At 48.0% G+C, this 18,675-nt stretch overlaps 1 protein-coding gene across 3 annotated transcripts in view; it reads right to left on the minus strand.

Moving 5' to 3' along the window:
* Positions 1-18,675, minus strand: part of LOC138267141 (NAD(P)H dehydrogenase [quinone] 1-like) — an 87,932-nt gene that overhangs the window by 29,032 nt on the left and 40,225 nt on the right. The window contains exon 1 of one of the 3 annotated variants that reach the window (XM_069215992.1): positions 4,408-4,722. The exons of the other annotated variants lie outside the window; for them this stretch is intronic. Within the exon in view, the coding sequence (XP_069072093.1) occupies positions 4,408-4,414 (7 nt within the window). The 5' untranslated portion in view covers positions 4,415-4,722. Of the gene's footprint in view, positions 1-4,407; positions 4,723-18,675 lie in introns of those variants that run through there. 3 annotated transcript variants of the gene reach the window in all.

The raw sequence follows: 18,675 nt of genomic DNA on the forward strand, positions 1-18,675 counted from the left end.
TTTATAGTGCTTTCTGTCACAGGATTGGACTCTTAGCATCATGAATACGTCACTACTTTCCCAGTGCACTGACCAGGGTTCAAATCAGTGACTATCCACAGACATCTGAAATGATTGCATTAACCTTCTGAGCTGTCCTACCAGAAAATGCATTTCCCACAGATAAGCTTAAATTGAATTTATTTTATTTTTTTAAGGTGTGTGCAGTATATTTTATATGCAGTCGCCTGAAGGTGAAAGGCCAACAATATAATTAAAGGCAGTGCTTAATTTGAGCAGGCGGATTCCGGTCCTTGGCTCTCCAAAATCCACAGACAATTAAAGAGGATAAGTGGGAGGTGGTACCAAATTTGGATTTCCCTCGGGCGTTATCTGAGCAAAGTCCAGCTCAGAATACAGGTTAGGTGAAATCATGTTAAATTCCACAATTATCTTGTATCTCTCCTTACTTCGTGCACAATTTTTCATAATTCCACCGCTACCTTGTAGCAAAATATGAAATAGTTAATTGTGCTGAATTAAATGAAAATTCATTTTCTTAAAACAGCAACTTGCATTTCGCTCTTTTGGATGTCTAACAAACATGTTTTGGAAACTATATTGCTGTACCCGTGCTGGAGGACTTAAAGTTGGCATCTCAAAAAGTCCATCTGCAGCTTTGGTTTTTTGATAGAAAAACAAATCTGCTCATTAAAACTGGCATCACTTTCAAAAAGAAGGCGATAGACGTGTGTTCTAATCACTGGTTCACGCCATGTATTTTATTGGCTTTTGAATTACTTCACTGTTCGCCAACAGCCAAGGGGTTCAGGGACCATGCACCACCAAAGGTAAACCAAGCATTGGCAAGGCCAAAAGGTTGACTGCAGCCTTTTGACTTTGCTAATGTTGTGAATGGTGTTTGTAAAACTGTACTAGGGGACTACGTTTGTCTATAAGAGCCCAATGTACAAGAGCAGAATGTCGTCACTCGCAGAGAGGAAAGCCAGTGGTGATCAGCTGACCATCAGAGACGTTTTAAGGCATGGGCAAAGCCAGCAATTATCCAGGCCCCCATATATATATATATATATATATATATATATATATATATATATATATATATATATATATATATATATCACGTTTGCCTTTCCAGCTGTTTTGTGTGAATCCGTTTGTGGAAGTTTAGCATAGTTTAACATTATGTTAGCTTCGGTAAGCATGAAATGAAGAGGGGGCCCTAAAATATGTATTTACCAGGGCTCCAAAATATTCTTAGGATGATACACCAGACCCTGTGCCCCAGGCTGTATTTTGTGGTGGGTGGAACAAAAGTATGAATGACACATTAACAGACCAGTGGATACAAAAAGCAGACTGAGAGTCCCTATAAGCAAGCATACCTCAGAGATACTTTTATTACAACGGCAAACCTAAGCAGTCTCTCTTACATGGGGCACTTAGAAAAGTTGTCCTCGCACAAACAGAAGAGCAGATTTGAATCTCTCCCATTAAAGTTTTGTTAAAAGGATACAGTATACTAAAGCATGTCACTAAATCCCTCCAGTGAATTGTATGGTCAACAAACCTATGGAAGGTGGATGAGCGTATTCATAAGATGGCTGCCTTTTGCGCCTTTCTGAGAACCCTGTTTTAATTTGGAAAGGAACTAGGGATCCCTCGCACATACGACTGCATGATTCCCCGTTGTATTAGCCTAGAGGCATTAATGTTGGATAGGGCGACCAGATTTTGAAAAGTAAAAACCTGGACAGGTCAGACATAAAAGTAGGACTAAAGCCCTTAGTCTCACTTTTATATTTGACCTGTCCTGTAAATGTGTGTGTATGTGTACACACACATACAGAGGAGCAGGCAGCAACAGACAGGCAAAAACCAATATTTTACTTGTCAATTATTTAAGACTCTAGAGCTGCATGCGAGAGGAGAGCACACCTTTCACTTCTGCCTCGCATGTTGACCTGACCTTTGCCCCAAAAACCGGAGTATTTATTGAAAATGAACAAGAGCGTCGGGACACCACGACAGTCCTCAGAAAACCGGGTCTATCCGGGCAAATCTTGGACGTCTGGTCACCCTAATGTTGGAGGATTCACAAGAGGGCACTAGGCCTTTTACACCATATTCTTCTATATATTGACTTAGCTGTGGTAGGTTTGTGCAGGGTTAGTCTCGCCATGCACAGTCACTGTGAAGTCATCCTAGATGCGCCAGATTCGGTCCCTGAAAGAAAATTCTGGCTATTGGTTGTCAGGCTGTGTCAATGTGACACAAGTCACTTATGATTTTTAAAGCCCACCTGCCCCAGCGCATCTGCACTGTACGCGGTTTTATGTTTTGTTATCAACTATTTCACGCGTTCTAAACCATTTTCAGGTAAACAACCGGATATAATGTCCATATCTTATCCATCTCCTATACAGGGAGTGCAGAATTATTAGGCAAGTTGTATTTTTGAGGATTAATTTTATTATTGAACAACAACCATGTTCTCAATGAACCCAAAAAACTCATTAATACCAAAGCTGAATATTTTTGGAAGTAGTTTTTAGTTTGTTATTAGTTTTAGCTATGTTAGGGGGATATCTGTGTGTGCAGGTGACTATTACTGTGCATAATTATTAGGCAACTTAACAAAAAACAAATATATACCCATTTCAATTATTTATTATTACCAGTGAAACCAATATAACATCTCAACATTCACAAATATACATTTCTGACATTCAAAAACAAAACAAAAACAAATCAGTGACCAATATAGCCACCTTTCTTTGCAAGGACACTCAAAAGCCTGCCATCCATGGATTCTGTCAGTGTTTTGATCTGTTCACCATCAACATTGCGTGCAGCAGCAACCACAGCCTCCCAGACACTGTTCAGAGAGGTGTACTGTTTTCCCTCCTTGTAAATCTCACATTTGATGATGGACCACAGGTTCTCAATGGGGTTCAGATCAGGTGAACAAGGAGGCCATGTCATTAGATTTCCTTCTTTTATACCCTTTCTTGCCAGCCACGCTGTGGAGTACTTGGACGCGTGTGATGGAGCATTGTCCTGCATGAAAATCATGTTTTTCTTGAAGGATGCAGACTTCTTCCTGTACCACTGCTTGAAGAAGGTGTCTTCCAGGAACTGGCAGTAGGACTGGGAGTTGAGCTTGACTCCATCCTCAACCCGAAAAGGCGCCACAAGCTCATCTTTGATGATACCAACCCAAACCAGTACTCCACCTCCACCTTGCTGGCGTCTGAGTCGGACTGGAGCTCTCTGCCCTTTACCAATCCAGCCACGGGCCCATCCATCTGGCCCATCAAGACTCACTCTCATTTCATCAGTCCATAAAACCTTAGAAGAATCAGTCATGAGATATTTCTTGGCCCAGTCTTGACGTTTCAGCTTGTGTGTCTTGTTCAGTGGTGGTCGTCTTTCAGCCTTTCTTACCTTGGCCATGTCTCTGAGTATTGCACACCTTGTGCTTTTGGGCACTCCAGTGATGTTGCAGCTCTGAAATATGGCCAAACTGGAGGCAAGTGGCATCGTGGCAGCTGCACGCTTGACTTTTCTCAGTTCATGGGCAGTTATTTTGCGCCTTGGTTTTTCCACACGCTTCTTGCGACCCTGTTGACTATTTTGAATGAAACGCTTGATTGTTCGATGATCACGCTTCAGAAGCTTTGCAATTTTAAGAGTGCTGCATCCCTCTGCAAGATATCTCACTATTTTTTACTTTTCTGAGCCTGTCAAGTCCTTCTTTTGACCCATTTTGCCAAAGGAAAGGAAGTTGCCTAATAATTATGCACACCTGATATAGGGTGTTGATGTCATTAGACCACACCCCTTCTCATTACAGAGATGCACATCACCTAATATGCTTAATTGGTAGTAGGCTTTCGAGCCTATACAGCTTGGAGTAAGACAACATGCATAAAGAGGATGATGTGGTCAAAATACTCATTTGCCTAATAATTCTGCACTCCCTGTATACAATAACAGGCTAGAAACAGTAACCTTTTCCAATCTGTAATCATTCGTCAAAGAATGCACCTGTCTAGTAAAACAAAATCCTCACGCAAAAGGTGCAGGAGGTGGAAAATGTGTTAGCAAAAATAAGCAAATAAAAAATACATCTATGCATTTTCCAGTGTGTCAGTGTCACGGTAGATTATTATTTGTCGTGAATAAACATGCATCCCATTCAGTTACAGGACAGAGGCTCCCTGTGCACTTTGCAAACAAATTATTTCAATGTCGTGTTTCTAGAAAAAAGAAAAACATAAATGTGCACGCTCTTAGAGCACATTTCAACGGGTTAAGTGTGTACTAGTGGAAACTCCTAAATAAATGTAAACTATAATTCAACAGCATGGCGCGTGACTTTATTGCATCTCCCTGCGCACTCACCGGCCATTCCTCAGGGCAGGCTGGACGTCACGTGACCTGCGGAAGCCCCTCTCGCTTTGGGCCTGGGACGCTGAAACTCTGCTCCTTGCTTCGGGCTCGCAGCTTCCCTCTCGCTGGCGACAAGCCGATGTCACCGCTCTGTGGCCGCCGTGTATTTGGCGACGTGAAAGGTGACTTCCGACCACCAAGCAAAAGTGGCCTCCAAGACGTTCTATGGATCCGGAAGTGCCCTGGACTTGTTAACTCTATTTAAGACGGGATCTGCTGCGTCACGAGGTGCCACTGGATTGAAGCGGTTGCACTTGGACTTTAGTCAGGAATCACGGCCAGTGACAAAGCACTTTGTCACAAATATAGAAAAGAAACAATAACTCAGTTGACCTGGTTGGCAACTGAAATTCTTTCAAAAAGCCTTATTTGTGTTTCTGACGCAAAACCAATATGCGCTGGCCCCAAGTCACGCGCATACAAAATATTGTATTTTAACATTTCAGTGGGGTAAATCAACACACTGAGCAGAAACTCGTTGGTTGGTCAAGAGAAAACTGCAGTTTAACCCTTCCAGTTTTGTGCGCTGAGTGTGGGCGAGGCACAGCAAACAGCACAAGGTAAAACGCCGCTTTGCTGAGAATAACTGCGAGCTGGAAATACTATTCATTGAAATTCCACCCCAGAGGTTAACTAATACGGCCTAACTAATACATATATGCAGGGCCGACTGTAGGGGGGTGCGACCGGAGCCCCCGGACCGGGTACTGACTTTGGGAGGGGACGCCCTGGTTCCAATTATATTTTAGTTTTGAAAGCCCCTGCTGCAGCGTTCCTTGTCCTGCAATATTCAGGCAACAATAAAACTGTCAAGATAAGTAGTCATTACTGTTCTGACTGGAGGGAGATCGGAGTTTTCTCCTGTGGGAATTTTAAAGAAGCGCAGAGGGTTTGCAAGGAACTTGTACCATGCAGATCACAAAGAGCATATAACGCAAACAGGTGGGTGGGTTGCTGCTTTTGTCAGAAAGGTCCTTTTGTTACTTACAGTTTATAAGTTAAAACCCTAATATAAAACAGTAACATAAAAGAACTGCGTGCATTCGGCAAAGTGTAGATTAGAGCGTTATTATTTTCCCCACAGTCTTTCATGATCCCAGTGTTTCAATCAGGGTTTCATTGAGTATAGTCATGGTGTTACATTTTAAATTCTGAGTTTGTGCTTCTCCAGATCAACCTCTCAAACTATGCTGCCTTCCAGCATAGATGACACATGACCTCTACACCTTGTAGTCCTCTTTCTTATGTAACATTTCTTATACACTGATTTGCACACGTATGATTGGTTGTCTCTGTGTAATGTTTGTGAGATGTAAAGTGCTCTGGCAACCTTACACTGGAATTAGTGGGACTATTAAACGAATCATATGCGTCTGTGAGAGACTGGTTATGGAGACTTGAGGGGCACTGTTGAACAGTGGTAATCCGTGGTGGAGGTGGTCTTTGGGGGCGCCAACAAACATTCTCACAATGGGCACTGCCAGAGCTAAGGTTGGCCCTGCATACGTGCCAACAGACCCGACTCGGGCAGGACTCCTCATTTGTGATGCAAAAATGGTTTATTTTAGCTGTCTCATGCCTAAAAATGCCTCTTCCACAATATATGTCAACAGAGAAAATACATTCCCCGATTTATTTATTTTTTTAAATCCCCCACTTTCTACTTTTAAAATGTTGGCATGCATGCTAATTTATTAGCATTTCTACTACCTTTAAACCTCCCCATTTCACAATAAACAGTCTCATATGCCACCACAACTCCATCTATGTCCGTTTCCAATTATCCTCTTTTCTCACATTCAGAGCTTCAAAACCCTGTAGTTACTTATATATATATATACACACACACACACTCATGTTATAGATATAAATATTATAATGAATGAAACATTAATTCTGAAGTAAGGATCATGGGTTTGATTGAATGCAAGCAATCTCTGCTGCTGTCACAGACATGTTGTCATGCCGCACATGTGAAAAACAAAACAAAAAAGCTGGATTTCTTCCTCCTAAAGGGGCTTCCCACTGCAAGTGACAGCGATGCGCGTAGGTTATTAAATGGGAGTGCACCACCTTGTACAGTAGGGACACACAAGTACAACAATGGAGGAACAAGTGGGAACACCACATGGTGCATTTGTAGATGGCAGACGAATCCTTAGGATTCATCTTTCACACTGCAGCTTAAGTTAATAGGGGAGTCTGGATAACCAATGTCAGTCTTCATGGAGGGAGAAAGGCAACAACGTTGGGCATAGAAGACCTGTGCTGGAGGTTCATACAGATCCAACCCACAACATTTTATAAACAGTGTTTGCCAATATACCATGAGTTATGCACCACTGTAAACATCAGTGGCATTCTAAAGAAGCAAGGCTGCTTGGAAAATGGAACGAGAAGTAAATTCACCTCTCATAAAGATACAGGTAAGGGCGTGGGGCCTCAGTGCTGGTGGTTGCTGCTTCTATAGCTTGACAGAGTTACAGTGTGATTTCAAAGATTCTTGTGCAAAAAGCAACCACAAGAAAGAGCCCGTAGGGGCTTTATGTCAATACTTCAAGAATGCATATGGCAGGACCCAGGACGAAAGTGATAGCGTCCCATTTTTCCCATAGGCAGGTGTAAACCTGAGCAACTGAGGGCCAGTCTCTGTAATGCTCTGCCTCTGTGCAGAGGTTCTTCTCCTGGGCAATAGGGTCAAGATATGGGATGAACCCCCAAAGGTTCATCACCAACGTTGTGTAGTCCTCATTGGCTAATCAGGCAGGCAGTCATCTTAGGTCAGACAGATCATCACTGACTGACTATGGATCACCTGTAAGTTACCCTGTTGCCTCATCAAACCAACATGCAACACAACTGGTGTGGTCCCTGTCATTTTCATGTGCACTGTGTGTGTGTGCCTGTTTATGGTATATCTGTGCTATGCAGCATCACGTTACAGGACTTGGCGTTGGAAAAACTTGGACTTTAGTAAGCAAACATGGCTAGTGATAAAGCACTTAGGGGGTCATTCCGACCCTGGCGGTTTCAAACCGCCAGGGCCGGGGACCACGGAAGCACCGCCAACAGGCTGGCGGTGCTTCCAGGGCCATTCTGACCGCGGCGCTAAAGCCGCGGTCAGAAAAGGGGAACCGGCGGTTTCCCGCCGGTTTTCCCCTGGCCCAGGGAATCCTCCATGGCGGCGCTATGGGGATTCCGACCCCCTTCCCGCCAGCCTGTTCCTGGCGGTTTTTACCGCCAGGAACAGGATGGCGGGAACGGGTGTCGTGGGGCCCCTGGGGGCCCCTGCACTGCCCATGCCACTGGCATGGGCAGTGCAGGGGCCCCCTAACAGGGCCCCACAAAGATTTTAACTGTCTGCTTAGCAGACAGTGAAAATCGCGACGGGTGCCACTGCACCCGTCGCAGCCCTGCAACTCCGCCGGCTCCATTCGGAGCCGGCTTCATTGTTGCAGGAGCTCTCCCGCTGGGCCGGCGGGTGCTCTTTTGGCGGTCGCCCGCCGGCCCAGTGGGAAAGTTGGAATAGCCGCCACGGTCTTTTGACCGCGGAGCGGTCATTCGGCGGTTACCGCTTGGCGGGCGGCGCCCGCCGCCCGCCAAGGTCCGAATGAGGGCCTTAGTCATAGATAGATAAGAAACAATATTTCAGTTGGACTGACAGGCAACTGAAATTCTTTCAAAATGCAGTCTTTGAGTTACTAATGCATAATTAATAAGTTCTTGCCCCAAGTCATGAGCAGGAAAAATCTTGCCCTTCAATGGTGGTCTAAAAAAGTGGGGGTAGGTCAACACATTGTGCAGGGTAGGTTGATCAAGGGAACTGCAGTTTAATGCTGCAAGCATTATGTGGTAACCATGGTCAGACACCATAATCACAATAAACGGTAATTTGAGAGTGTAAAAAAACTGCTTTACTGAGACTAGCTTTGCGCTGAAATACCATACCCTAAAATACCACCTCACAGGCTAACAAGCAAGGCCTGACTAATAAATCAGCATTTCAGAGTCCCCACTTTCACAAAATCCATAAAACCTTTTAAACTCCTAGCAATGTCATATGCCTCTATTCCATCCATGCCCACTTCCAATTAACCTCCTCCTTGCCCACTAAGAGCCCAATGGCCCAATTCGATTCACCCCTCTTTCCCTCTCCACTGAGCTGTCTCATTTACCCAGAACCCTAGTCAACCATTTCATAATTCTTTGACCTGCCCCTAATACCACTACCCAAATAAAAACTTCACAAGGTATTTCCTGACCCACTCTCCTCTTACTCCCTCTACTGCCAGTCGTATTCCCAAAAAACCCTAACACCTATAAAGGACGCATGACACACGCACCCCATCAATCATAAACATCTAATAATCCTTAAACTTGATATCACCGTGTCATAGGAAAATGACTCATTCCATCCTACAAAAGGCCTGTATTTCACTTTTGACTGTCCTCTTCCCTCTTGGCCTTGTCAATGGCTGCCGGCGTTAACATCCATGCCATACCCTCTAGGCAACAAACACTGTCCACATTACCCACAAACCAGACCAATAAGTCTTTATCTCACACAAATCCCTCTTCATCTCTTTCAATCATCTACCCCCTGACAACTGAATCAAAGTATTCTCCCTTGGTGCACGACTAGCAAGTCTGGAGAACCACCGGAAATTATGGAATGGTAAGCAACAGCTGACCCAGTCTCCTTTTCTCTTTACTCCACTAATCTACTTGCAATCCTTCAACAAGTATTAACAGCTGCTTCCTAAAATCCCTTATCTACACTTGTAGTGCTTTCCACTTAGGGTTACTACCTGGAATGTTTTTGAACTGGCAAGATCAGTATTTGACCTAAAATCACCTAAAGCTGAATACAAAACCAAATACAAACAGGAAGCACTTTAAAATGTGTTCTTGGGCTGGCCCAATGACCAATGACTGGTCGTTAAAGTAACAGTAGACATCAAAGCCATATAAAAAAGAATACATATGATTTTATATAAAGTTCTATTTAAGTAAAAAACCTGGGCCTTTGCAGAATCATAAAACATTAACATATGGACGTATTATTCTGTGGGGAACACAGCAATCTTGCACCCACTTGACCAATGATTGAATGTATATTCATACGCTCAACCTCCCGTTTTTCTGGGCACAAACAAATCTTCATTTAGCTATGGAAAATGCAAGAACGGAGGGAATGAGGATCACAGAAAGACTAAGGCCCATATTTATACTTTTTTAGCGGCGCGTTTGCGACGTTTTTTGATGCAAAATCGGCGCAAACTTACAAAATACAATGGTATTTTGTAAGTTTGCGCCGATTTTGTGTCAAAAAACGACGCAATTGCGGCGCTAAGAAAGTATAAATATGGGCCTAACTATTTGAATCTTTTGATTCCTATAGCCCTAATCCCTTAACTTGTCTCTTTGAAATCCTTTCTGCTCATTTGCTTCGGTCACCATCTCTATCTTAAATAAATACGTACCAATCTCCTCCTCCTTCAAACCCAACTGCTGCAATCCAATCCTGATAAACCTTGCAAGCTCACTCCATCCCAGCTTGATCTACACAATGTGTCTATCACCCCAGCACACCTTTCAAGTTATCCAGTACCTCTAGCCTGTTTATTCTTCTCTGCCCCCCCCGACCCCACCATCAAATAAATGTCACTTCCTATCCAGCATCATTGCCTCATATCTCCAAAACCATTTACCATAGACCATCACAACCATCTTCCATGTTATAGTAACAGGTCACAACGTTTGTCAATCAGTTACAACGTGAAACATGGGACATCCTACATCCTTTTGATTGCTTCATATCCAACATTTCCCCTCTATACCACTATCAACCTGCTTACAGCAAATTCCTGCTAAGCCTGCTTGCAAGCCATCCTTGTGGACTCTGTTATTGGTCTCTCAATCCATTGCAGCACCAGTGATCTCTTGCAGCTGCAATTTTAATGGCATTATCAACTTTCTAAAATCTGTGTCTGGATTAAATCTACAAAATATCCACGAATGCAAATCAGATAAAGCATCCAAAATATCATTATGAACTCCCAGAAAATGACATGTCTGAGGGATAATATTTTGCATCAAACAATCTAAAACATTCTTGGCTTCCTCTTGTTTCTTGCATGTGTGTCAATTCCACCACTGCCTTGTTATCCACATAGAAATTAACCTTCCTGTTTGCCATCTTCTTCCACTATAATACTAATACCACCACTAATGGAACAAACTCCTGAAACACAATTCCCCTCTCTAGCCTTACCCACATTTCTGCCAGTGCTCTGTGCACCACTTGCCCGTTGAGTAATAGCAACATCCTGCTGCTCGTGCTGAACACAAATAAATGTACATTGTTAGAATTTGGGTCTCTAGTCGGCAGAGGTATGCACCCTGTCCAAGAAGAGACTACAATCTTAGATAAGGTAAGTCAGTTACACTCCCTAAATTAATGTGTGCTCACCCTCTAGTAGCTTGGTACAGAGGAGTCAGGCTTAACGTAAGAAACAATGTGTAAAGTATTTGTGCAACACTTAATTACAGTAACATAGTGAAAGACACTACGAAATTACCCCACACCAGTTTAGAAAAATACATAGTATCTGATTAGAGTACGACCAAAACAACACAATTTCAGTCACTAGTTCATAAGTTATTCACTTCCAAAGATATTTGAATAAATATAGCATTTTAGATACTGCACGCGACTGACGATGGCAGCAGGCCAGGGTATTTCATTCAACTTTCTTAATGTATCTAAACCTGTTTCAGGTCCTGAGCTCGCCCCCCACGACCGCAGCACCAACCTGCTGCCTCCTGCCTCTGTCCCCTGACCACGCTGCTGTTTGCGTGTTCGAGGCCCTCCTCCACCCGCAGGCATCCTCCTGCGCCTCATCCCTGGGGTCTAGTGGGCTCTGACTAGCTTCACTTGACCCGTGTGCCGCTTTCCGCCGTCCCGTAAGTGTTTTTCGTTTTTTTCGCTTTTTTCAGCGCCTCGCCGCCGGCGCTTCTGCCCCCTTTGTGCCCCCCTGATTGCTGTCTCCCCGATCGTATATTGTGCCATTTTGTTTTTTCTGATTGTGTGCTTTTCTTATTGTAACTGCTGTTTTTTGCTCGTTTTCAGTGTTTTTGCCCCTTGTGCGCTCCCCGTTCCCTGCCGCTGCCTCCCTGCGGCCCCGCCCCCTCGCGCCCCCATTTGCCGCTCCCTCCCGCCTCCCGCCTCCCAGCTGCTCCTCCCTCCCCCCTCCCTTCTTAATGGCTGGCGCTGCGCGTCGCGAGTGAGCGACCTCTGACCTGTTTCAGGTCCTGAGCTCGCCCCCCACGACCGCAGCACCAACTTGCTGCCTCCTGCCTCTGTCCCCTGACCACGCTGCTGTTTGCGTGTTCGAGGCCCTCCTCCACCCGCAGGCATCCTCCTGCGCCTCATCCCTGGGGTCTAGTGGGCTCTGACTAGCTTCACTTGACCCGTGTGCCGCTTTCCGCCGTCCCGTAAGTGTTTTTCGTTTTTTTCGCTTTTTTCAGCGCCTCGCCGCCGGCTCTTCTGCCCCCTTTGTGCCCCCCTGATTGCTGTCTCCCCGATCGTATATTGTGCCATTTTGTTTTTTCTGATTGTGTGCTTTTCTTATTGTAACTGCTGTTTTTTGCTCGTTTTCAGTGTTTTTGCCCCTTGTGCGCTCCCCGTTCCCTGCCGCTGCCTCCCTGCGGCCCCGCCCCCCTCGCGCCCCCATTTGCCGCTCCCTCCCGCCTCCCAGCTGCTCCTCCCTCCCCCCTCCCTTCTTAATGGCTGGCGCTGCACGTCGCGAGTGAGCGACCTCTGACCTGTTTCAGGTCCTGAGCTCGCCCCCCACGACCGCAGCACCAACCTGCTGCCTCCTGCCTCTGTCCCCTGACCACGCTGCTGTTTGCGTGTTCGAGGCCCTCCTCCACCCGCAGGCATCCTCCTGCGCCTCATCCCTGGGGTCTAGTGGGCTCTGACTAGCTTCACTTGACCCGTGTGCCGCTTTCCGCCGTCCCGTAAGTGTTTTTCGTTTTTTTCACTTTTTTCAGCGCCTCGCCGCCGGCGCTTCTGCCCCCTTTGTGCCCCCCTGATTGCTGTCTCCCCGATCGTATATTGTGCCATTTTGTTTTTTCTGATTGTGTGCTTTTCTTATTGTAACTGCTGTTTTTTGCTCGTTTTCAGTGTTTTTGCCCCTTGTGCGCTCCCCGTTCCCTGCCGCTGCCTCCCTGCGGCCCCGCCCCCCTCGCGCCCCCATTTGCCGCTCCCTCCCGCCTCCCAGCTGCTCCTCCCTCCCCCCTCCCTTCTTAATGGCTGGCGCTGCGCGTCGCGAGTGAGCGACCTCTGACCTGTTTCAGGTCCTGAGCTCGCCCCCCACGACTGCAGCACCAACCTGCTGCCTCCTGCCTCTGTCCCCTGACCACGCTGCTGTTTGCGTGTTCGAGGCCCTCCTCCACCCGCAGGCATCCTCCTGCACCTCATCCCTGGGGTCTAGTGGGCTCTGACTAGCTTCACTTGACCCGTGTGCCGCTTTCCGCCGTCCCGTAAGTGTTTTTCGTTTTTTCGCTTTTTTCAGCGCCTCGCCGCCGGCGCTTCTGCCCCCTTTGTGCCCCCCTGATTGCTGTCTCCCCGATCGTATATTGTGCCATTTTGTTTTTTCTGATTGTGTGCTTTTCTTATTGTAACTGCTGTTTTTTGCTCGTTTTCAGTGTTTTTGCCCCTTGTGCGCTCCCCGTTCCCTGCCGCTGCCTCCCTGCGGCCCCGCCCCCCTCGCGCCCCCATTTGCCGCTCCCTCCCGCCTCCCAGCTGCTCCTCCCTCCCCCCTCCCTTCTTAATGGCTGGCGCTGCACGTCCGCGCCGCTGGCGCGCCAGAGGCGCGCCAGAGGCAAGCCCGTCTGCGCCCGTCCACGCCTGGACCGCGCCCAGCGCCACACCCCCTGGCCCTTGCGCCCCCCGCATCCGCTACTCGATCAACGAACTCCGCGCCTTCAACCCCGGCCCCTCCACTGAATGCTACCGGGCATCCCCGAAGCACACTAAAGGACCTTTTTCCTGCCGTACCTGCAACTTCTCCTGCATCAGAACGACCAATCCAACTACGAAAACATCCAACCCCAACCACCTGAACTGCATCCTCATCAACACCCGCTCCGCACGGAAACACGCCATCGAGCTCTGGGATTTGCTCGACACCACTGCTCCTGACGTGGCTTTCCTGACCGAAACCTGGTGGAACGACTCCTCGTCTCCGGACATCGCCATCGCCATACCGGACGGATACAAAATCACCAGACGAGATCGAACCAACGGAATCGGCGGCGGAATAGCCATCGCTCACAAAGCTACCCTCAAAATCCACACCCACTCGGACGACACCCTCAGGACAGCCGAACACCTCCACTTCCAGATCCACACGGACCCCAACACGACCCTCAGAGGAACCCTCATTTACCGCCCTCCAGGACCAAGACCCCCCTTCAACGACACCATCGCCGACCTTGCAAGCACCCACGCCCTCGCTTCCCCGGATTACATCCTCCTGGGAGATCTGAACTACCATCTGGAAAATGCCAACGACGTCAACACCGCGTCACTGACCTCCAACCTCCTCAACCTCGGTCTCCGCCAACTAGTCAACACACCTACCCACATCGCCGGACACACCCTTGATCCCCTCTTCACCTCTAGCAACCACATTTCCTTCAGCCACACCTCCGAACTCCACTGGACTGACCATCACTGTGTCCATTTCACCTATAAGAAAACCACAGAGCAACACCGCATCCAGCTACCTCCCCACCGCCGCTGGGGCAAAATCACCCAAGAACAACTGACCAACACCCTCGTCAACAACCCTCCACCCGACGCAATCGACCCGAGCACAGCCGCCATCAACCTCCATCAATGGATCCTCGACTGCGCCAACACCCTTGCCCCTCTCAAGAAACCCACCACCACCCAAGGAAAGAGAAAACCAGCCTGGTTCACAGACGATCTCACCACCTCCAAAAGCAACTGCCAGAAACTCAAAAAGAAATGGATCCAAGAACGCACACCCGACAACCTCGCCGCCCTCAAAAACGCCAACCGCGAACACCACCAACGGATCCGCACCGCCAAGCGCGCCCACTTCACCGAACGCATCAACAACAACGCCCACGACTGCAAAGAACTATTCGGCATCGTGAAGGAACTCTCCAATCCGAAAGCCAACTCCAACGACATCCCGCCCTCCCAGAAACTCTGCGACGACCTCTCCACCTTCTTCCACCAGAAAATCACCACCATCCACGACAGCTTCATCACCGGTCCACCGCCAGACCCCACCCCCGACGTCTCCTCCCGCGACTGCCGCCTCACCGCCTGGACCCACGTGGACAAGGCAGTAACCATAGCAACCATGAACACCATCCACTCAGGCTCCCCCACGGACCCCTGCCCCCACCATGTTTTCAACTCAGCAAACGCCACCATCGCCCCCGAACTCCGCAAGATCATCAACCTCTCCTTCACTTCTGCCACCTTCCCGGACAGCTGGAAACACGCAGAAATCCAACCCCTCCTCAAAAAACCCAAGGCTGACCCCAACGACCTCAAAAACTTCCGTCCGATCTCTCTCCTCCCTTTTCCAGCGAAAGTCATCGAGAAGATCGTCAACACTCAGCTCACCCACTTCCTCGAAGACAATTCCATCCTGGACCCCTCACAATCCGGATTCAGACGAAACCACAGCACTGAGACCGCCCTCCTCGCCGCCACAGATGACATCAGACATCAAATGGACAACGGCGAAACCTCAGCCCTCATCCTCCTCGACCTATCAGCCGCTTTTGACACCGTCTGCCACCGCACCCTACTGACCCGCCTCCAGGAAGCCGGCATCCAAGATAAAGCCCTCCACTGGATCTCATCCTTCCTCTCCGACAGAACGCAGAGAGTCCGTCTCTCCCCTTTCTGCTCCAAAGCCACCAACCTCATCTGCGGCGTCCCCCAAGGATCCTCCCTCAGCCCCACGTTGTTCAACGTCTACATGGCCCCCCTCGCTCAACTGGCCCGCCAACATCATCTCAGCATCATCTCCTACGCCAACGATACCCAGCTCGTCCTCTCCCTGACCAAAGACCCGCTCACCGCCAAAACAAACCTCCACGAGGGACTAAAATCTATCGCCGATTGGATGAACAACAGTCGCCTGAAACTCAACTCCGACAAGACGGAAGTCCTCATCCTCGGACGCACTCCCTCGGCCTGGAACGACTCATGGTGGCCCTCCGCCCTCGGACCCCCACCCACCCCTGCCAGCCACGCAAGAAACCTCGGCTTCATCCTGGACTCCGCCCTCACCATGTCCAAACAGGTCAGCGCCGTCTCCTCCTCCTGTTTCAACACCCTCCGAATGCTCCGCAGAATTTTCCAGTGGATTCCAACAGAAACCAGAAAGACGGTGACCCAGGCCCTCGTCAGCAGCAGACTTGACTACGGCAACGCACTCTACACAGGCATCCCAACCAAAGACATCAAACGCCTCCAACGTATCCAAAATGCCTCCGCCCGACTGATCCTCAACATACCCCGCCGAAGTCACATCTCCCCTCACCTAAAGGAACTCCACTGGCTCCCGGTAGACAAGAGGATCACCTTCAAACTCCTGACCCACGCTCACAAGGCACTTCACAACACCGGACCCTCCTACCTCAACACCAGACTTCACTTCTACACCCCAACACGTCAACTCCGATCCGCCAACCTCGCCCTCGCCATCGTACCCCGAATCCAGCGCAAGACATCCGGCGGCAGATCCTTCTCCTTCCTCGCCGCCAAGACCTGGAACTCTCTCCCCACATCCCTTCGCCAGACCCAGGACCTCCTCGCATTCAGAAGGCTCCTCAAGACCTGGCTCTTCGACCGATAAACCAGCAGCGCTCCCCTCCCCCCTCCCCCCTCAGCGCCTCGAAACCCTGACGGGTACATAGCGCGCTTTATAAATACTATGATTGATTGATTGATTGATTATGAAAAATAGAGTTCTGTATGTTGGTTTAACACAGCATTTGAAAGTTATGCAGGTCTGGTGGCCAGGGTTATGCATTGAAGTTTATTAGTGCATGCCAAAAACAGTGCTCCTCGTATCCAGCTGTTTGCAGAGGAGCAAGGAAAGACTGCAGCCGCTCCCCCAGACCTCAATGAACACAGTATCTTGTGCTAATTCCATTCAGCCCGGAGTTGCCTGTGAAGCCGAAAGCAGACACAGGTTGTTGGTGGTCCCACAAGAAGGATCCGCATTTTGCTTTCTTCCGGAGGAGCCTCTGAAGTAGCAAGAAATGGCATAGAGGCAGCGGGTACAGGCAGACAGCCACAGCATCACCAGAGAGTCCCAGCAATTAAAGCTATGCTTCTTGAGCCACGCTGGAAGAGTTTCCCTCAGTGCTGTGGGTATAGAACTGACAAGGTGTCAGCGATTGGCACAGGCTCTGTTTCTTGCTTCTTCAAGATGCAGGTCAGAAGACGGAGCGTTGAACCTTTGTGGAGTCCCTCTACAGTTGGAAACAGGGTGCTGAACTGGGTTGCAAGACTCAAGAGTAGCAGGGTCCAATCACAGTGTAGAGGGGAAACAGAGCCTTTTCTGTCCCTAAGGCTTCTTAAAAGGAGGTAAGCTTGAAAAGCACTTGGATTTCTTTGGGAAGTTTGAAGGATATGGAGGGCAGGTTCAGTCCTTCCTCACTGCAGAGGTAGCAGGTAGCAGGCCAACACATGTATAGTAACAAAGCGGCGCTCCCTCCCGGCAGCACAGCTCCTCTTAGGTGCAGTGTCTCCTTAGAACCCCGAAGTGAACTGTTTTGGTGGGGTTTAGGGCACAGTACTTATACCCAAAAGGGCCTTTGTTGTAGGGGAGACTTCAAAGGAGTTCTCTTAAGTGCACAAGGGCCCCTTTAATGGTAGCCCTGTCTGCCAGGACATCTGTAGGGGGTAATACGTTATTTGTGTAGAGACAGGACACCACCTATTGAAGCACCAGTGTGAATCCTTCCCCTTCCAGTTGCCCAGGAAGACCAATCAGTATGCAGATGAGTGCAGATGTAGCTGAGTGTCCTGTCTTTGTGGCTGTGTAGAGGGAATTCACAAAATGCAGCTGTCACCCAGCCCAGTCCAGACAAGTATTCAGAGACAGTCTAAGGCACAGAATGGTTAAAGGAAAAAAATGCCAAATTTCTAAAAGTGACATTTTCAGACTTACAATTTAAAATCCGACTTCACCACAAGTTATGATTTTAAATTGTGAGTCCAGAGACACCAAACTCCAAAGTGGTGAGTGGATCCAACCTCACCCCATTTGGAAATTACACTTGAAAAGATGTTTAAGGCAATCTCATTGACAATCTGTGGGAGAGATGGGCCTTGCAGCAGTGGAAAACGAATCTAAGAGTTTTTACTACCTGGACATAATAAACTAAAGAGTACAAGTTCAACTTTTTAAGTACACTGCACCCTGCCTTTGGGACTAACCAGGGCCTACATTTGGGGTGACTTATAAGTAATAAAAAGGAAGGTTTGTTCCTGGCAAGGGTTTACACTTGCCAGGTCGAAATGGCAGCTTAAAACTGCACACACAGGCTCTGCCGTGGCCGGTCTGAGACATGCTCAAAGGCTACTGTAGTGAGTGGCACAATCAGTGCTGCAGGTCCACTAGTAGCATTTAGTTTACATGCCTTGGGCACACCTAGTGCACTTTACTAGGGGCTTACAAGTAAAATACATTTGCCAATGGTGGATAAGCCAATGTTTTAGAGCACAGGGCATTTGCACGTTAGCACTGTTCAGCAGTGGTAAAGTGCACAGAATCCTAAAACCCAGTAAAAATGAATCTGAAAAACAGTAAGTAAGAGGGCAAAAAGGGGAAACCATGTCAAGGATTCCAGTTCTAACATACATTATGTACTTTGCCTTCTCTCCTGAATGCCTGCATTATGATGCCACTTAAAACTCACAAGAATGTCACCCAGACTGGCAAATCATCTTCACCTTCAGTCTGATATTGTGGTTTGGCAACACATCTCTTCACATGGTTAAACCCATACTCATGAAGAAAGTCCTGCCACCAATCTCTAAGCAAAGTTCAGATCATGGGCTGCAATTGCTCAAATCTAATTTCCATACCCATTAGGGCTCACACTGATCGTATCCAGGTTGATCAATTGAAATGTGATGTAAGTGCTTGG

This window comes from Pleurodeles waltl, chromosome 12, assembly GCF_031143425.1.
Source record: "Pleurodeles waltl isolate 20211129_DDA chromosome 12, aPleWal1.hap1.20221129, whole genome shotgun sequence".
NCBI lineage: Eukaryota > Metazoa > Chordata > Amphibia > Caudata > Salamandridae > Pleurodeles > Pleurodeles waltl.